Genomic DNA, 21,040 nt, shown 5'->3' with positions numbered 1-21,040 from the left:
CAGGGCAGTGGTGCAAGCCCTGTAGTGCTGGTGACCTGAAGCCCAGCAGCGAACGTAAATGAAGAATACATGGTAACGAAGAATGGAATCATAAGAATGTGTCTGTATTACAACTTTATTTTCTCTACGGATTTTCTCTCGGACGTTTTTTTTTTCCCTCCAACTAATCTTTCTCCATCTTATCCAAGTTTTCTTATTTACAAGGTAAAAGAGATGAGATGATTCCAAATGTCAGGTGAAGATGAGAGCTGCTAAGGGAAGGAGACTGCAAAAGCTTTTCATGCCAGCAGCACCTGCTTTTTGATACAGATGGTTTCAGGCAGACAGAAGGAACGAGAAGATTTACTTAAACACGCTGAGCTGAAGTAAAACCTTAGAATACTTTTTAAATACAGTAAAAGCAACTTGATTATGCTGTCTTTGAAACAAAACAAAAAAAACCTCCAAAACAAACAAAAAAACCCCCCAAAACCATTCCTTGCTCCCACTGAAAGCCTACCAGATACCGTGATACTACCAGTAGACTTTTCCTTCCCCTTTTTTAATTGTACCTTCAATTATGGGAGTTACTTGAATCCTTAAATAATATCTCTGTCTTTCACAGTAGGTAGACAAAAACCAATTTGTCGCTTATGCCAGGAACTAAGAAATTGTGTCACTGGTTTTCGGGTTGTTAAACTTGCTTTTGCCCACTCATGTTTTTAGCATGCAGGGTTCAAAGTGCCACTGTTATTTGAGGTAATGTACATACCTGTGCTGGCAGAAGAGTCAGAAACACTTTGCAACGTAGATGCTTTGTTACTATTTTATCTTTTTAGATTACATTCCACGTAAGAGATTGCCTGGAGAGAGGCTATTGGAAGAGTGTGACCGTGTGCTTTGTGGAATAGCAGCTCTGTTGGCTCTAGAAGTGGGCGTAGCCCTGATGCTGATTTTCTAGTCATCACAACTGGTACAGGTATTGAGAGGGCTGACGGGTAGTTGGACAGCATGTTGATGCGGAGTTGAAGCTGAAGTGAAAGAAAGAGAGGGCGTGAGAGCAAAAGTCATGTTCATAGGTTTGCTAGTAAGAAGTTTTTACGTGTCAGGCAAGAGCATGGGCAGAAAATAGGAAGATCAGAATTGTTTCACTTAGAAATGTGGGAGCTGCCTTACTGGACCAGACCGTCAGGCTGCCTAATCTGATACAGCAGCCACAAACAGATTACAGGCTTTAGAAGAACTTGCAAGAACCTGCTCATGATTCATGCTTGTCTTAGACTGCGACGTAAAGGCTTGTGTTTCTTCATAATTTTTGTCCGTTTTGCATGGAGTTAGCTCTGGCATCGTAGTCTCTCTCAGACACTCCGAGCAGCTGTTTTAGAGCTCAGCGGAGCATCTGAACTGTTACCATCGGACAGTTTCCTTCGGCAGTGGTTCCCATTTGTATAGTATTGGTGGCTTTTTGATGGTTCTGTGGTCTCTTGCGATTTTACGTAACCAGAAGCAGCGTAGTCATCTGCAGCAATAATCTCATCTGCCAACTTTGCCATTTTGCTGTATGGCTGCTTTGCAATCTCTACACAGTGATCGGGGAGAGTTTTCTCCTAATTATTGAAACTCGACTTGCTCGCAGGCAGGGCTTGCTGGCACTGGAAGTAAAGCTCCACCCCAAGGTGCCCCCTGGAGTCCCAAAGGTTGTTTGGGAATTTTTTGGGTTTTATTGCTCAGATTATTCTAATTTATTCAGCTTTTGAAACTAAAAATACTTCCCAGTACAGCTGAGCTTTCAAATACTAGTAGCTGACGGAGTGCTTTGCTTTCAGATAGTTAGTCTTGAATTTCCAACACAGCCAATTTCTAATTCTTCTATCTTGAAAACATTTTTGCAGAAAACTGCCTTGTTTTGTAATATAGCCAGAGCCTCTAGCCACCTTTGCCGAAGTGTGGCTAATACGAGGGTTTTGTAAGATCAGTCAAGGCTGTCTGACTCGTTTGAGAAAGTGGTTCTTAGTTAATAACCTCCTCTTCTTTTATACCTGCGCTTGGTTTTCTTTTGTCCTTTGACTACTCATCGAACCCTGATGGACCTCTATCACTTGGCCTTGAGTTGCATGGTAGTTTTATCGAAGGCTTTATCAACATACAAATATTTGATACTTTTCTCTTGTTTCTTTATAAGATGCTGTGTTGCTTTATAACTTGGAGGCATGGGATGGGGGTGGGAGAAGGTTTGTCTTGTGTTTTCCAGGTGGTAATAAGAGGCTCGCAGGTCAGTAAGTCATAGGATAGTTCCTGTTTGAGGTTTTTTGGTTTTGTCTTAGGTTTTTGTTTTCCTTTTCTGGGTACGGTTTTTATTTTCACATAGTACTGTAGCTGACATATGGACATTACCCGCTTTTGTTACGGTTTTGCTACTTGCCTTAGCTTACTCTGAAAGCTGTATTGGGAAGGCACGTTCTCTGTTTTTATACTGTAGGTATAAATTCAGCCGTGCACTGGAACCTGGAGATTACCTCTGGACAGTTGAAGAGTTCTTAGGTCTTCAAATAGCCATATCAAAACTCTGCAAGAAAAAACAAATCAGCTTGAAAAATAAGTTCTGAACTTGTGATTGTTGTTTTAAAAAAAGACACAAGTACAACTCATCAGAGTTTCTAAACATATGCATACTTCATATCATTTTTGTTTCTTAGAGGAGTAAAAGGCACAGCTTTACAGAGGTGAAGTAGCTCGGTTTCTTTTAAGGTGGCAATTGTTCAAAATCTCTTAGGTGGTATATTGTGTCTAAAGCTTTGTTTTGGGAAAACCATACTAATAAACTGAAATCAATCAAAGCTGAAAAATATTTTTCAAGTACTTGAAATATCCCTATGGAGTATTTGCAGCAGGAACATTGCATAAAGGAGCCTGAAAATACAACTGAGCTGGAAGGGGCAGGCTGGCTTCTTTTATTTCTTCATGTTAAGAAGCAGCAAATGGCATAAAGGAAAACCAGTTGAACAATTCTTGATTTTTTTTTTTTTTTTTTTTTTTAAACAAACCTCCACTGTGATCCTGGTATGTGGGTCGCTTGCCACAGCTGATTTCAGTTGAAGACTCGTGTTGTGAAATGGGAGCTGCAGGTTACACCTAATGCTGCCTGTTTTTCTAGTTGTTTTAAAATAAAAAAATTAAACTGTCTGATAATTAGATGTGTTGGATAATAGCTTGCACAATAGCTTATGGTACTTTGTTGAGTCTAAAGGGGGTTTTTTGATTATTTGCTGTTTGTTTAGACCCTTTCAAAAAGTTAGCAAGAGTGAACAGCTGTTCTCCTGTAGCTGTTTGTATACGGTGACTTTCACTGGTGTTAAGAGTGGTGCTGTGTGAATGTTAAAACCAGAGGTTGTCATTGATGAAAGGATGTATAAATATATGAGTGAAAATGCTGTCAGCATGGTTCATAAACCCCATTCTTTCTTAGGGAGAAGGAACAATAGTAACTGTTGTTGTTTGTGAAATAATTCTCCTTTGCATCGCTGTAATAACACGCTGCATGGCTCTTTGTTTGTTTTAGTCTAATGGGGGGAAGAGTTGCTGAGTCAAAATGTTAGGCACCAGGCAGGAAGTTTTCACTGAAAGCAACTGCTTCCTCTTGTTAGAAATAACAGCTCTTAACCCTTTTTTCCAGTTTTATGAGGTTTTTACATAAGGCATGCTTTTTTTTTTTCCAAAAGCTGTATGCATTGGCATGCTGAATACTGTATCAAGTGATCAGTTTTTGTATTTCACATCCCTAAGAAATAGACATACATCCTTTTGAGCATTCCTTTAGGGGTGAGAAGATACGAAGAATCATTAAGGTCCCATGCATTAATCATTTGTATGTTCCTATCACTACACTTTGTTGGTGAACAGTCAGCCTTCTGTGAATTTACCTGGGGGGAGACTAGGCGTCCATTTCAGACGGATGCTATGCAAATACACTGGAGCCACACAGGAATAAAGTAAGATAAGCTAATTTATCGTTGCCTTGTATCGTAGCTGAAGTGGGTGGTGATACTGTGTCCCGTGCCCTGGTTAAATAGTGACCTCAGGAATAAGAAGGATTTCTGTTGACCTGGGATCTCTTGTCCCCTAGAAGTGGGGCTGCATGGGTTGGGGACGCGGAGGAGATTCAGCTGGCGGGGAAGGGACGGGACAACGCAGTGCTGTCATATTATTCTTGAGAGATTGGAAGCCTGTTTCTCTGCCTGCTGAGAGGTAATGCTTCTTCATCAGCCTCACCTGAGCAGTACCAATTTTTAGGTGAGGTTTTTAAAGTGTAAAATTCAGTCAAGTAGCTATATATGTTTGTGGTGTTGTCCCTCATTGTTCTTCTGTGTGCATGTGCCCTCCAAAAAGAGCTTAATCCTCCATCACTGAAGTGCATAGAGCCAGATCTTTTTTTTCCTCATTGTTTCCCTGAGAGGATAAATCCATCTTAACGTTTTTTTGTATGTGTGAAATCTTAGCTCAAAGGTACCTTTTGAGAAGGCTGCACAGCGAATAAAACGTCAAGTACGACTTGCACACCTACTGTGAAAACAAAGGTACTTATTTAATTCATGTAGTGACATCCAGGCACGTGAAAGGAATACAAATGTGTCTTTGTATTCCTCGCGCTGCTAGTCTGTGCTCCTTTGTAGTATGGGGGCGACGGATGAGAAATCTGCGTGGTGCATTATGCTAGCGCACAAATTGACTAGCCTAGCCTGATGAGAAGGTGCTGTGGGTGATGAGAGCCTAATTGCCGTCCCTGCATCAGCAGCGTCTAGGAAGCATCCTGGGAATTGCTTGCCCTACGCTGAGAGCAGCTGATCACATGAGCCTGAATTTTCAGTTCAGTTCATTAGTCAGCCATTTTGGTCAACACCCTGCTTACTGCGCACAACCAATCCTATCGGCACTCGCTGTCCTGGCTTATCTGGGAAGAAAGGGACCAGCAGTTTGATTTCAGCAAACCTGGATATCTGTCTCTACAGCCTTCCTTTGTTTTTGCTTGGGTAATCATCAGAGGAAGCCTTTTTTTTTCCTTTTTCTGCCTTTTTTTCTTTTTTTTACCTTTTTTTTTCCTTTTCTTACCTCCTGTCTTTGATGCAGAAGCCAGGTTTTCTGTGGTTGCTTAGGATCGGTAGCCTCTAGCTTAGCTGAAGACGACGGCAGTCGGTGGAAAGGAGGGAGGAAGAGACAAGCGTGAAGGAGCAGCGTTTATACCTTGCTTTATATATGAAAAGGCCAGAGCAGTCTGTGCGATCCTGAGCATATCTGTCCTTTAATAGCAAGGTATTTCTTATTTTCTTCTTCAGAAAGCTTTTCTTTTTAGTTCTTATTTTTCCCCCCCCGTTGTTGTTGTACCAGCTGAGTCATCATGTCTGCTCTGACGCCTCAAAGCGATATGCCAACCCCCACCACAGACAAGATCACTCAGGCTGCCATGGAGACCATCTATCTTTGCAAATTCCGAGTGTCGATGGATGGAGAATGGCTCTGCTTGCGCGAGCTGGACGACATCTCGCTGACACCCGACCCAGAGCCTACCCACGAAGGTACGGTCCGGTTCCCTGCCTCGGGATCCCTGCAGCCGTCGCGTTGTCACAACCGCTGCATGAGCTGGGAGGGGGTGTCTCCGGGACGAGATGCTCTTGTCCTGCCTGGAGAACCTGGACACCATTTGACACATTAGAAAGCCAAATGGGTGCTCCAGATTGCCCTCAGAATTTGTTGCATCTTTTGTAATCCACCCCTTCAAGAGAGACGGATTTGTGCTTAACTGTTGTTATTTTTTAAGATGTATCTGGAAAGATCAGGTTGGTATGTCTCAGGAAGGAAGATAACCTTGATGTGTGCTCAGTGATACATTTAATCATGATTTTACTCTTAAAACAGGGCTTATAGCTCTATTAGTCAGCTGTCAGCTCTTACAAATGAAGCATACTGGCAAAACACAGATGTGTGTCTGCGTACGGTCAGTGGGTAGTTTTTGGACAGCCCCAAGTGATTATGCAGTTACGCCTATTGTCAGATGAGAATACCATCACAAGTCTTCCAGCTCGCTTTTGTTGAGCGTGCTGTTGTTAATGACGGCTTGGAAGCCTGGAAAGTGGAGGTGTAACACATATTGCTTTCTTCTTGAAAAAGGATGTGTGGTCTGTGTGGATGGTGAAAACAGTTTAATACCAGGTCACAGAAGATGAGGATTGAAAGCTCTGCAAGTGGTAAAACCACAAGAGGACATCCACGCGTTGCTCTACCAATAAAAAAAGTGAGGAAGAAGGAGATATGATGAATTTGTGCAGGAATTTTGCACAGTAGCCAGTGCTCCAGTGGTCACCAACACTGCCAGGCTCTGAGTGCCCCTTGCTGGAAGCTGAGCGTCTGTCGGTCTTACAGCGAGGGGGCTCCATCTTTTCATGGCTGACCCTTTTCCAGTAACTACCGAAGTGTGATTCCACCAAGTAGTCTCGCTTGACCCGTTTGATGCTGGCTTGTCAAGTCAGTAATGTCTTAATATAGTGTTGTCATGTTGGATGAGGCAACTTAAATTGTGGTGAGGATTTGAGCTTTAAAATTAATTCCCAGGTGATAATTTAATTTCCATTTGACAGCTGCTTTCAGTGGTAGCAGCCCTTGGGTTTGGATTTGCTTGCCAAACACTTAGTCACACAGTGGGATATTAGACAGAGGTTTCAAAAGCAGAGATAAACGCTGCCTCTGAAGCATGTCCCAGGGTTTCAGAGAGGTGCTGTAGGCTCAGGAAAGCAGAACCGGAGTAGTGAGTACAGGGTGAGCCAAGGGTGCTGTAATTCAGCTGTCTTCCAATTCCCGTGTTCTTGTATGTGGCCCAGGCTTATTCAGACCTTGCTCGGTGTTACTCGTATGTTTTTGCATTTCAGTGTTTCGGTTTTTTTTCAACAGTACTTTCTAGTGTGGGTGGATTGATTTTTTTGTATACTCTCTCTCTCTTTCTCTCATAAATAGCAAATGCTCTTTTCACTTGTCATGCTGTAGTTAGTAAATGACCTTCCAAGCAATCTAGGGCTCTACTCATAGTATAGCCTTTCAGTCACACTGAGAGTCAGTTCTTTAGATCCTTATTTTTGTATGTGTCTCTGTCATCTCTGTTTGCCTTCTTGCTCTGAGAAACTCATGGGGAAGGTAGGCTTGAGTGAATGCAGTGTCTGTAATACAGCTTTTCTGGGTTGCCTTTATGAAATAGGCTGAATATGTGTCCTTACAGTGTACAGATGGCACTCTTACTTGCCTATGTAAACAATTCAAACACTAATACTAGACTAACCCTTCCCCAAAAGTAGAAAATAATTGTTTTTAAAGCTGTAATTACAATCACTCTATTGCAAGTACCAGAAAGGGTTAGAAAATAGTATTTGCTCATTTCATTGCCATATTATTTAATTCATATATCAAAAGTGAATTAAAAAAGAGAACTGTATCACAAAGACCTTTATGGAGGTGTTTATACATTCATAAATTAAGGTTGCTTGTTGGGAGGCAGAAAGACTGGTGGTTTGGGGGCGGGGGGGCAGATTTGGACCCGAGTCATATTTTTAACAGAGATATAAGGTCAGGATAAAGTGTTCATAATAGAAAAGCTGACACAGCTTTATCCCTAGTGTTCGAACCGGTGCTACTGCATCAGCACTGCCGCTGTGTCCTCAGCGTATGCGCGGGTTGAGGGGACAGGATGACGGGGCTTGCAGACACCAAGTGCTTGCCTGAGAGGAAAAGCAGGAGGCCTAGGACCTGACGCTGCTGTGTCTTGTAATATCTCCATAAAACTGATGTAGAAAGGTAGGGATTATGAAGAAGGAGGAAAAAAAAAAGGCTCTAGAGTTCTGCCGAAGGTATAACAAAAGGTTGCATTTTTTTCCTTACAAATCAAGACACGTAGAAAATATATTGCAGTAGCATATCCAACAGCTTGTTGAAACAGGGACTTGAAGCCTCCGCTTGCTGTCCTTCAGCTCTTGCTGCTTCTCGAGAGTTTTTGCCTTTGGCCTCTCTTCACGCTGTGATCTGCCATGCCCCAAGCCCGCAAGCAACCATACTTTCTTCCTCCTCCTCACCGTGTACCCATCACGCTGGGGAGGAACAGAAACCGTGCTCCTAGCCTTGCCTTGTAGGTGTCTGCACTCATCCCTTGCATCCCAGAACTGCCAGCCAGCCCATGGTGTCATAGCGAGAAGAGGAAGAGAGCAGTTCTGGGCAGCGAGGCAGCCAGAAGACCGAGGGTCAAGGACAGAATAGCACGCAGGATGGGGAAGGTTTAAAATGCGATGGGAAAAGAAGATTTCAGTCTTGAGAATTTTGACTGTCACACACTTCTGCTGGGCCGCTCTTGTGTAGCGCCCTATGATGACTCAGCTGTGAAATTATATGGGACACTAGCGGTGCCTACCTTCTCCTCTTCTGGGTTCCCAGCTTTTTCAGCTGAGTTGTCCTGCAGGCCTTACACCTTCAAGCTTTTCTTCATACAATTAGCTATGGTGCAAGTTTCTGCTTTGCTGGTTTGGTTTTTTTTTCCCCCTCCTTGTAGCTATACCAAAGGTAGGGCAAAAAAAGTAATATATATGAGAAAACTGAATTGCGCTAAACAAGAAGCTGCAGTACTTTTCTTTTTTTTTCTCTTTCCAATGGAAGTAGTTTGTTAATAGTGGTTAGTTTTATTATTTCTCTTTTTTGTTGATTTTTTTGAAGCAGATTACTTAGGAAAGACAGTTTAAACATACAGGAGGAGGCTCAAGTAAGTGATTCTTATCTGCTCGGGTTTGATATCCCTCACCTGAACACTGTGTTTTAATTCCAGTGAGAGAGGGGCATCAGAAGAAGAGTTTTAATGGTGCCAGATCTTAGAATTGGGATGTTAGGGGGGGCTAGAGGCAGGTTGCTGTGTTTTCTGATGGGGCTCTGAGGGCTCCCCAAGCAGAGAGGCAGAAACTGCAGCTGGTGCTTATTATTTCTGAGGCCAGACCTGCTGTCAGCCCTGTCCTCCGGAGTCTGTTTGCCATAGCCTTCTCTGGAATAATCGCACTTGAGGCCAATTTTGTGATAGGAGCTGGAGGGACGGGGAGGGAGCTCGTAACAGAAGGGCGTAGTGGTAATCACAGTCTTGCTCATTGACGTTTAAAAACAATAGGCATCCTCCTGTGGTGGTCATGTTTTCTAGTAAAACCAAGCCAAATTCTGCTATTTCTTAAGCCAAGGGCAGTATACTTTGGGAAGCGGATTCTGATCTGAGATGAAACAGTGTAAATGTGGAGCAATTCCATTCCTGCCACAGAGTTGGAGTTTCTGAGTGTAACTCTGAGCAAAACTTAAATTTAATTCAATTTAAGAGTAGCATCTAGCAGAAGGGTAGATGCATTAGTATAGTTACTGAGTTTCTTGCAACTGTATGTATTCAATATAGCATGTAACATGGATGCTCAATTTAACAATAAAAGCAATTAATTTTCTTTTTTGACTGTTTGGAATAATTTTGTGTGTATGAAAATAAGCTGATTTTGCTTTATATCTGTAATCTGCTGTAAAGCTGCTTGGCTTAGAAAATGAAATTTTTGTTTTTTTAAACAAACAGTGGTTCTTAATTAGGTAATGAGAACTTTCCTGTGCTATGCAGGCATCACAACGTGAAATGTGACACTAGTAGCTGTTAAGCTCTTGTTTGTTTGCAATATGTCTAATGATCATTGAGGCATCTTTAGGGACTGAGGTGTGAAAAACATCTTGATTGTATTTCTGTTGCATGTTCAAGAGCGCATGTGTATATGGGATTGAACACCGATCTCAACTTTTGGGAGAAGTTGTGAAAGCAAAATGGCCTTGTGCGGTTCTACTGCATGTTAAGTTTCTACTTTGAATCATCAGCCGTCTTTATGAGGAGCTTGACGTTAGAGCAATGGAAATTTTAATCCTCGTGGGATCGGCTTGTAATTGAGAACAGAAGGAATACACGTGATAACTGTATGATCTGAATTTACTTCCAACTGTCAAGAACTACAGTATCCCGTATTTATTTTAAAATCCTGTTCTATTTGCCCTAAAATGGGGAATTAGAGTGGTATGTTTATTACATGCAAAGATGAAATTATCTTTTCCGTAGTATAATTTTTGGTAGCTAAGGTCAGATTTTTCTTTTCTTCTTTTTTAACCAATAATTTTAAAGTTTTTGTTTCAGACTCATGCTTGTTGAAATGCCCTGAGTAGCACTTGTACAGCTCTTCGGAAAACTCAAATGCTTTTCTCAAGGCTCAAATACCTCTTGCCCATTCGTCTATTTCACGGTTTATTGAATCATCCTTCAGATTCTACCTCTCTCTCCATTTTCCGTTCAAGTATTTTTTCCATGTTTTTTTGCACACTTCAAAACGGTTTAAGGAAGCAGCACGACCCTATTAGTTATAGTTTTGTCTTGCAAGTTGGCAGCCGCCTTGGCACTTAAGTTTGCACAGGGAGGGAAGGGAGAATCACCTTATTTTTGGAGGGAGAGCTACAGAGCCGTTCCATTGTGAGGGCTGTGCTACCGGGGGAACCGCGGTCCTGGTATGAGGCCACATTGGTCTGCAGAGAACGAAGCACACCTAGGAAGAAACCATGTTACTTGGGTTTAGGTTTTCTCGAGTAGTGTGCAATAGGAAAAGCAAACTGTTGTGAGAGGTGAAATCGCTCCATGGATGGCACCTTTCCCATAATGAAACAAATGTGCAGTAAACACTGTACTGAGAGTAGCAGGGACCTTTCACGTGTTGACAGAAAGTGCATGAGATCACTCTTCTGTTAGAAATGACTTATTCTTAAAATATGTACGGCAGCAGAAAACCCCTAAACAGGTGAAAAGTTCGAAGGAGCTGGAGACTGGATTTAATAGAACAGATGTGAAGTCAGTAATATGCAAGATAAATGAATTACAGTGTGTTAATGGTCATAAATCTTTTGAAAAGCAGTCAGGTCACGTAATCCAGACAGCACATACTGAAAAGTAAACATGATAAAGATGGTCATCTCCCCGGGGACGGAGGAGACGTCCTGCTTACTGTATGTACACTGAATCCCATCATGAGCCGGGAAGAAAGGGAGATGACTGAGAGAAGACAGACACTCGACCCTGAACCAAAGGGGAGGGAAGATTAGGTTTTAAAAAGCTCCTCAGGACATTTAGTACAAGGTGCCAGCCCTCCAGCTGATTTGAAGCAATTCGGAGAAGGAGGGGGAGCAAGTGCCCTGTAAGGCTAGGGCAGGGCTACTCTAATATTGTTCTAAATTTTAAACTTTTGTAAATATATTCAATGTTGTAATTAAGAAGTTACAATCAAGAGTTGTTTTCTGTGCTTTTTAAAGCTTGTTCAGTCTAAGTGAAGTCAGACCTGTGAAATGTGGGGCAAGTTTATTTCCCTGAGAGATAATGAATCAAAAGTGTTGCAGAGGAACCTCTTAGGTGTCAACTGAGATGGGAAGTGAAAGGTGGGGGGGGGGAAAAACGAGTAGGGTTTTGTTTTTTCTTTTCTTGGTGCAATCTCTCAAGTGCCAAAATAAAACGAGAAATTTCACGTAGCAGTTACTCATGTATTTCCCTCTGGAAGGAGGCTGGTTGTGGAGAAACATTTCATGTAACTCTGCACGGTTCCAACATACAGGAATGCTTGATGGTAATCATGTGGAAACAGGAATAAAACTTAGGGTGGGGTTACACCATTAATGTATATGATGTACATTTGCTATTTACTTGTCCCGTACATGTAATGGAGAGTGGGCTTGGAATTCCCGAGTCCTCTGTACTTTTTTTTCTTACTTTTTATATCCTCCCAGTTAGCAGATCTGTGACTGCTGTTTCTTTCGGTGCAGTGCAAACCTTACGTCAAAATGTCCCTGGCATGGGAAAAATGGTCATGTCAGTTGTGACCCAGATGCTGCCAAATGAGGAGTAGCATGTGTTAAAACAAGAGGGATGACAATGGCCTTTATAAAAAAAAAAAAAAATCTTGTTACAGTTTTAACTAAAAAATATTGCAGTCGATTGTCACAATTTATAATGAAAGCACAAGCTGTTGGTGCTGTAATGTGAGGTAAAGCAGTTTTGGGCAGTTGGATGCTGGATAAGGATGCATTAAGTGAGGGAACAAAGAAGGTGGGTGCAGGATAACAATATGGGGATTGATTCAATGTGCTTGGTGTGGTCCGAGGAAATAGATAAAATTAACTATTATCTGCAGGGAGCAAATAGCACCAAGGTCAGTAGCGTCAGCAAAGTACAGCTGTAGGCGACGGAGGAGAGCGGAGGCTCCCCGAGGCAGCAGCAGTACCAAAGCACTCTGTGTTCTCCTTTGCGTTCTCCTGCTCCGGAAGAATAGCTGGGATTTGCGGGCGGGCACACGTTGGTGCAGCAGTACTTGCACGGGAGAATGTGTTTGTGTTAAGCGGTTTTAGTATCCATTCTTCACCTTTCCTGTTTGAAAATAGCTTTCCCAGACAGAAGTTGCAGGGTGAAATGAATGGACTTATTTTTTCTTCCTTATGCAAGGCTCTTTCTTTCTCTCTCTCCCCATATATATTTAAAGATGGGATTTTTAGGTAGTGGGTTTTAAAAAATGTTTTTTCTTAAGCTACTTTGTAAGTTCTGAATAGATGGTTCCTGGCGTTCTAGGCTGCAGGCTGTCTGGTTGCTTCCTCGATTTTTGGATTGCAAGGTGTTTGAATATGGCACTGAAAATCTCTTTCCTGGTCCGTTTTCTTCGTCGACGCTTCGTGATCCACCTGATTTGCAAATCTAATCTGAAAAAATTTATTACATATCTCCGATGATATTAACAGCATCTACTTAATTTTCTTTCTTGACCACTTTAATTATTTCTTATTAAATGTATTATTTATCATTCCTAAGGCAACAAATATGAGATAATGTAATTTAAATAAATATAATAGCATGACTATAGGTTTCCGTTTCATGATAGAAGTAGTGTTTGTCCATACAGTGAAGGAGAATGTGCTAGCCTTAAAGAAAAAAGAAGACGTGAATGCAATTTGTCATGCGTATTCAGTATTTCTCAGTAAGCTCTTCCAACTTTCTCTTGTGTTGTAGGATGCTTTGGCCCACAAAAGAACAGAAAGTTAAAATCAGACAAATAATCCTATAATTAACCTTCTAAAGAGCACATGTGTCAGCATTTCTTCCATTAGCATCCCTCTCTAGAATACAGAGAGCACTTTTTCCTATGTAGGGCATAACGAGGCATAACTGACAGGGAAACCAGCAGTGACGGTTATACTGATGGTCGCTGTAGAATTTCACTTCTAGTTGAACTTGAAAGTGCCTTTGCGTGAATGTGAGAAGTGCTGCTGAAACTCCTGGCGCTCCGGCTCGGGCATGGCAGTGAGGCACGGAGGAGCGGTCTTGTCTTTGCTTTCTGGAGGAAAAAGAAAGAGTTCTGGAGCACTTTGAATGTTAGGGCTTAGATAAAAGAAAGATGTTGAGAAAAAAGGGGCATCGGGAGAAAGCCACCCTTGTTGCTTGGCATTTTTCTTTGCGGTTTGGTTGGGTTTGATTTGGTTCGCTTGGTCATCATCCCGATTCTTGCGTTTGTTTTTCAGTCCTAACTAACTTGTCAGACTTTTGTAGGCCTTATTTTAAATGTGTCGGGTGTTTTTTCTTCTTTCCTCAGAATTTTTTCAGTCATGGCAAATCACCAGGAGGGAACAGAGGGGATTTAATACTAGTGCGTGGACTGAATGCAGTCTAGTTGTCTTTCCTGCTATGGGCGCTCAGCTGCTGACGTGTTTAGTCTTTATCTCGACTGCTGCTGTGGGCAAGCTTAAAAAATAACCCCTTTCCTTATCGGTAAACAGAACATGGGGACCCTGGTCTTGTTGCGGGTTGGTTTGTTAATAACTCTTCAACAGAGTTAATGTTCTCTGTAAGTGCCTGTACAAAAACTAACAGATTTGGGTCAAGCCTGTCATAGCAGCCAAAGCGGCATAACTGACACTTCACCGTTGCTGAGTACTTTCTGTATCAAGCTCAGTTTTCACTTCCCAAAATTCAAATTGGTGCTGCGTTTTTTGGTTGGTTTTTTATTATTACTATTATTTTTATTTTATTTTACTGACTTCTCAGCTTCTCCTTATGCATTTGGTAAGAACTTCTGTACTTTAAAAAAAAAAAAAAATCCTGACCTATTTAGTCTGTCTTTGGAGGAACTTGATTCTCATATTGTGCTTGGAAACTATAAAAAGGATGTGTGGGTTCATTGCTTTGTTCTGAGTGTCTTTCTTTACACATGAAAAAATGCCATAGCTATTTAAGAAGTTTGGAGCATCCCATCCTCCTAGTTGCACTCACAAGGTATTTGCTGATACAAGTGAAGAGGACGTGGGCAGAAAATTGGTGGCCTAGGAAGCTGCGTGTGTTAAGGAACTTGCAGTTCTACTGCTAGGTTTACTGCAAATCGTGGGAGTCTGCTTGTAGGTGGTATCCCAGTATAGGCTAAGATGCTGTGTTTGAGGTGATAATGTTCATTGCACATGATTTCTTAATGAATGCTTTCTGTACCGGCAGTCTGAAGGGGATATCTAGGGTTTTGTGCAGCTCCGGACTACGGGAACCTCTCAGCGTTTATTAAAGGGCACAGTAAAGGGTTCGATGCTTGTTTAGGTTTATTTAAAATATCACAGGGATATTTCTGCTGTATATTTGGGAACTTTTGCTGGTTTCTGCTCATGAGACACTTGCTCAAAAACCCCATAACATGAATCGGATGCTGTTTTTATCCCTGTCCTGCCCACAGTGTGAGAAGCCGCAATCTTGATTTCCCCTCATGTACTCAGCTTTTGCATATAGCGTGTTTGCTCAGCCTGTCTAGTAGTGTGGCAACTCACTGCTTAGCAGGGTTGCCTTTGGACTTGGAACTTCACAACCGTCTTGGGGGCTGCCAGGAGGTGTAGGAGCATTGTATTGCAGCGCACAGCTGGATGGCGGTTGGAGAGGCATGGTGGTAGTTTGGAATATTCATAAAGAGTTCTTCTCCCAACCCTATTTTAGACTAATAACTTCAATCTTTTTAAAAACAAAAAAAACCAAAAAAACAAACAAAAAAAACAACAAAAAAAAACGAGGACTCCTTCTGTTTAATAGCAGCATGGAATAATTTTTATGCTGGTACATTCTCCCAGAGTTTACTTTTAAAAGCTTTTGTTTGCAAGGGAAAGTGTATCTGCTGGCAATATCCCTTATTCCTGCACGAGTTGTTCCAAATCTCAATGTAACTGTTAGGGATTGCGTATGTCTATGAGAAATACTAAACCAAAAATAAAGATATGAGCGGAGTCAGGAAGGTCAAGTTAGGAGGGAAAGTTTTTGTTTGTTTTCTTACTGTATGGAATCATTCGCTATTCATTAATCACCACCTCTTTTTAAGCATTCTTACTAGCAGGAACAGAGTCGTAACACAGAGAGGCTGCTTCTTCATATACATTAGTATCCCTGCTTGTTAAGATGGTTTTGTATTTATTTTTTTTTTTTAATTGTTAGCAAAGGATAAAATACCGTATTTGACATTGAATTTGAAAGACTTTGTAGTTGGTAGTAAGAGTATCTAAACTTGCACTGCTCCACGGCAGCTGAAGTCACTTTGCCGAGGCTGTAAGGGGTTTCTTGCCCCAGTGCTAAACTGAGTAAATCAGCCCAAAGTGAATCCCATGCTGCTGCTGGACCGTCCCGTGTAGTCAAACCAGTTGAGAACACTGCTGCTGTGTCAACGAAGCAGAGAAGAGAGTAACTTTGAAAAACTTGATTGTTAAAATAGCAAATGGGATTTTCATGATGAATATATTAGTGATAATAAGTACTCCAGTTCCTTTGTGAAGAGCTTGCTTGTGTGTTTATTCCAGTGGGATATTCAATTCCATAATACTAATCTTCCTGGGAATCTAGTTGGAATGAGGTAATGGTTTTACGAAGACTTAAAAGTCTTGGTAATCCTCTTCTCTAAACTTGGTATGCTTCAGTTACAGACTTCAATATTTTTCCGTAATAATCAAAAGTATTGAGTTTGTCTTAGATGTACCATGATAAGGAGCATGGAAACTATCAATTCGCAGGTCTTTGTGATTTTTTTTTTTTTTTTTCCCCTCCACTGTTGTTCTGTGGAAATTCCAGACAAGTAGGGAAAACTGTAGAATGTAAAAGAAGAAATGAAATATATGCAAAGTGCAGTTAGGTGCATGAAGAAATGAACAACAATGTGAAAGAAAGTGCTAATTGAATCTGTGCTTTTGCCTTTAAATCTGTACAAATCCCATATTACCCTTGTGCCACTATAAATTCATGCATTTCTTGCAAGCATTTCTCGCTAGAAAGAGGATAGGATAATTGCCTGCAGGGATATAATACAAGAAATTATTTGTGACTCCACTGGATGTTTGTCTGTAAGCCTTACATGAATCACTTGCTAAGGGTTAAAAAAAAAAAGAAAAAGATGCCTTAATCCTTTACCATGAAGAGGGTAGCAATGGTCCAGATACAGCCAGCACAGTCCTGTGAGGTTTTTTGCACCGTTCTGTGAGACGTAGCCCAGATCTTATGGGATGCGGCGTACTGGACTGCTTGGACTGTGCTGACCTAATACAGTTAAGTGGTTTCCTATGTTGACTTAAAAAAAATTTAAAAATCCAAGTGATGAGAAGGCAAAACCTGTTCTTCTGTGTATAAGCCTCCCTACCTATTGTTAACAGCTGTCATAGTAGGTTGGAGGTCCTGGGTGTTTTTGGACGTGGAGCTGAGCAAAGAAAGGGCTTAGAGGAGCAGAGAGCTTAAATAATTGGAGGCTACGTGGTGCACGTAGGGAGGAGTTTGAAGTGACAAAATCAAAGTGAGAAAGATCATGTGAAAGATCAAGCGAAGCCTGGCAATTTTCTCTGTCCCCGTTACCAAGCTAATTATACATCTTTTTTTGGTTATGACATGTTCTTCAGTGTTTACACTTTAGATTAAGGAAAAAACCCAAACCCTCAGTATTTGGTAAAAGACCATTCAGTGATGATGTCTGGCTTCAATCTCGGTGTGCAGGTAGGGATTCTGGGATGGTCAGAATCTGGTTCTGGTATTTGCATGTGATGGAAACTGCTATTAAATAAATTACTGCATGTGCAGCTAGGTTCTCTTCTGATTTGTTTTCAGAAATGCTAGAAATATAGCTGTATATATTAGCTGTATTAGCTTGTTAATGTAGTGTTGTTATGCAAAGCATTTTCTACAAATACTGAATTTCTCAGTCATGCTAACATCTGCATTTTAAGTCCTAAAAAAAAAAAAAAAAGGGAAAAGGGGTGACAGTGACCCATGAGTCACGGAGTCCAATTTGTAGCACTCGAAGGTAAGAGCGCAGTGGGGCCCAGGAAAGCATCAGAGACATGTCGGTCCACCCCTGCTCTGTGAGCTACAAAAAGTCTCCTGAACCTACAGCACGCTGGAACACCTGTAATAAAAGACCAAAAGCCGTAAGTGTAGCACATGGGGGAAGCTGGTGGTGGGGGGAGCATCACCTGGGCTTTGTTCTTGAAATAGCGGGGAATTTCTCAAGCGAAACTCCCTGTTGCTCCTAGCAAGCAGAGGTAAGTGAACCTGACTGGGCTCATTGTCCCTCCCTCCTTCTTCACCCTGACAAGGAGAGGAGAAACCCCTGCTGAATCGATCACTTCAACCTGGGTACGTGGGCAGGACCCAAGGAATGGTGGTTTTCTGCTGTTCTCAGAAATCCTTAGCCGTAGGGGAAGTGAACTTCTGGTTTTTGAAGAAAACTGATAGTTAAAAGTCCGCTACGTGAATAAAACAGCCTCAAAGGATGAGAATGCTGTTGGTCGGTGGTATTGCAGTGTAGGAAGATTTCGGGGATCAGTTGAATTTAGTCGTACTGGTATTTAGACTTTTTTTTTTTTTTTTTTTTTTCTTTAAATGCAGTGGCTGTGAATATGCTGTTTGCTAGCCGACGCGGCTCCTACGGCAGGAGGAGGCTGGTGTTAGCTTTTCCGTGGGAGGGAGGAGGTCCTGGCAGTATGTGTACTTTGCTCAGGACTTTGGCACAGTTGGCCAGTAAAGGGGAATAGAGCCTTTCTTGTGCTTCGGGCGTTCAACTGATTGCAAATTAGCACTGCGGAGAGCGGGCACGTAAGTAGGGAGCTGAAAATCCCACAGACCCTCCGCGGCTTCGCGTGGCTGTGTTTTCTGGGTTTGAAACCAGGGAATTAGTCAGCGTGCTGAAACAAGTTTTCCTTGTCCTGCTCGCTACTCTCCCAGGATACCTACCTCCTCCCCATGCCTGTCAGCCATCTGCAGGCTCCTGGCAAGGAGATAGAGGTGTTTTCCTCTTCGAAAACCAGGACAAGGCCTTAGTGAATCATCATCAGAATGACGACATGAAACCTGTGACCCGCGTCCAGGCTCAGTTGGATCACCTCTGCAAGATTTGTCATTTGGAGTGATGGCCGTAAAGGAGTTAAAGCTCTGTTTAACCTTATTTAAAATGTCATCAGTATGTCCTTTTCCTGAAACGTGCTTGTTTTTCCATGTGTGGCTGTATTTCCCTGTTGGGGGGTTCTTTTGGGGGCTGGGTAGGAGGAAATGGAAGCAAATGCTGATGTTGCATAAATATCAAAAGTTTAGTGCTTTGATCTTACAAACAAAATAATGCTTGTCTTGCTTTTCTTTTTAGGATGTGCTTTACAAAAACGTTGCTTGTCTTAACGCAGAAAGAAACAAAGCTGCTAAAGCTTTACTGAAGCCTATCTTAATTTGACTCTCAAGGAAAAAAACGCTTTGCCGTATTGCTTTGTGCAGACTAATAAACCCTTTTGACTTGCAAATCTCTTCCCACTATGAATTAAGTCTTGTATTATGCAAATCTCCCTTTCAGTTATCCTTTTCGTATACCTTGATTTTGAATCTTTCCTTTAGATCATGGCTTGCATGACATTTTCTTTCTTTTCCTTTCTTTTTGCTGTTTGCAAAGACTCTTGGGAGGATTTGACAGATGTGGTGGAGCAATTGCGTGATGATACTGAAGGTGCGTGCCACACCAACATCTTTCAGCTATTATTTCCGCTAATGATGGGCTTTTGACTTATGATTTTGAGCCAGAGTGCAAAATGCAGTTTTCCTTTCCAGTGCCAATAGCTGTGGCTTTCTGAACGTGCTTGTCTGGTTGAACCAGGTTCGCAGCCAGAACATGCTGTCCCAGTTGCACTCTGTGTGGATGTTTGGTTTCTGCTGTTAGCGTGTTAAAGAAAATGTCTTTGATCACTCGAGTGTATGTATTGCTCTTGCAATTGTATTAATTTACTTTTAACGTGGCTATTGTGAAGGCTTTTCTTCCAAATTTTATCAGTCCCTTCATGGGTTCCATGTGATCAGTTTTGGTTTCTAAATTCTTACTGATCTCTTTTTTGAAAATATGTGCATACAATGTTGCTTAAAAAATGCTTCAAAAATTTTTGGGTACTTTTACTTCAATAAGTATTTGGGTATTTTTACTTCAATATTTTTACTTCAAGTGGAGGTAGAAAGTATGAATCGGCAAGGGGCTAGTTTACTTATATCAAAGGCATTCTGAGACAATTGTTTTCCTGAGCCTGATACAAACACAGCTTGCAGCAATATATGGAAGCTAAATTTCAAAAAGTATTTCAGAAATCACCTCGAAGCTTCAGATTTTCTGAAGTATTTCTGTTTATCAACTCGAGACTTTGTGAACGTGACTCTGACTTGTATTGCAAATTTTGATTAAAACTTGTCAACTATTAAATGAGAATTTTTTTTTGTAGTGCTTCTTACACTTAAAAAAGGTGTAAGCGTGAAATAGTTGAATCCCTAATTCCGCATGCACTCAAGTAAATTTGTCATTTGATGACTAAATGCAACCGTTCCTGCTTGGGATGGAAGTGTTTGCAGCACAAAAGGCTAATAAACCTTTGGAGGCAAGGGAATAAGAAGGGAATTTTCCTTTTGTGGCTGAGAAGTTGTAAGTGCTCATCGTTAGGAAGAATATAGATTTCAGCGTAGAAGGATGGTTAGGGGTATTTATCGATATATGCCAAATTCTTTTACAGTGGCAATCTCAAGTTAGAAGCGAAAGCTAGGGCTCTTGCTATCTGGATGAGTTAGGAGCGCAAGTCCTGTTATTCTGACACTGGTAATCCCAAAGGAGTAAGGTCAGCAGATGCATTTCAGCTCTTTCTGCCAATTTGTGCATTGAGAGTTCTCGAAGGTGTTGCGGATTGCAGGCCCCACAGTGGCTGTTTTCTTACCAGTGTTTTATTCAGTTTGGGCCTAATTCTCACCGGTAGGATGTTAACCAAAAGCTGCATTTGTTTCTTTATAGCACAGATAAGCAATTTAAACGTGAAACTTGGTAAAGAAAAATGGTGAAATTAAGTGAAGCATGTTTATGTTGTGGACTCAGGGTTATAAATAGAGGGTAAAGTATGAGCAACACTGGGAAGGACACATCCATCTTAAAATATGTAGTTGCAATTATTATTAGAATAATAAATGATAGTTAAGGATGGCAAAGTAATGCAGGTAGGTTTGGGACTCACTTAGGAAAAACCTTCCAGTGCAAATAGTTTTAAGCATGTTTCTGGCAGAAGAAAAAAGCAAAATCAACCATGACATGGCAAAATTAACTTTTATTTATATTTGGAAACTGAGATGATGTAAATCTTTTTAAAGAGGATATGTTGTGCACAAAATTTACTTTAGATGCATTAACTACACTGATCTCTTGCTGGTGATCTGTGGATGGTGCCTTTCTCAACTGTTGTGCTTGGTTACGTGCCTGGGCTTCTGCCTGGTGGCCTCGTAAACACAGCGGGCTTCTCACCAGCCGTGGGAAATGTTCCCTCTCCTGGCACAACAGCTAATTCTGCTTTCCCAGCAGCTCCAGCTGAGGGCATATCCAAGGTAGGCTGGGGGGGAGGGGGGGAGGGATGGGGTGTGAAAAAAGGGTTTGAGACTTTTTCCCCCCCCATTAAACAT

The 21,040-nt window shown here is 41.6% G+C and overlaps 1 protein-coding gene across 2 annotated transcripts in view; it reads left to right on the top strand.

Annotated features, from left to right (window-relative positions):
- The first annotated feature begins 5,371 nt into the window (after window positions 1-5,371).
- Window positions 5,372-21,040, top strand: part of RUFY3 (RUN and FYVE domain containing 3) — a 35,297-nt gene continuing 19,628 nt past the window's right edge. Inside the window, exons 1-2 of one of the 2 annotated variants that reach the window (XM_009578663.1) lie at window positions 5,372-5,549; window positions 19,017-19,070. In XM_009578663.1, the coding sequence (XP_009576958.1) occupies window positions 5,372-5,549; window positions 19,017-19,070 (232 nt within the window). The remainder of the gene's footprint in view (window positions 5,550-19,016; window positions 19,071-21,040) is intronic. The other variant, XM_009578664.1, reaches the window with a different exon arrangement.

The sequence above is a fragment of the Fulmarus glacialis genome, unplaced genomic scaffold (genome assembly GCF_000690835.1).
Source record: "Fulmarus glacialis isolate BGI_N327 unplaced genomic scaffold, ASM69083v1 scaffold3255, whole genome shotgun sequence".
Lineage (NCBI taxonomy): Eukaryota > Metazoa > Chordata > Aves > Procellariiformes > Procellariidae > Fulmarus > Fulmarus glacialis.
Note: the sequence above shows the minus strand (reverse complement) of the source record. Positions and strands in the feature narration are given on the sequence as shown.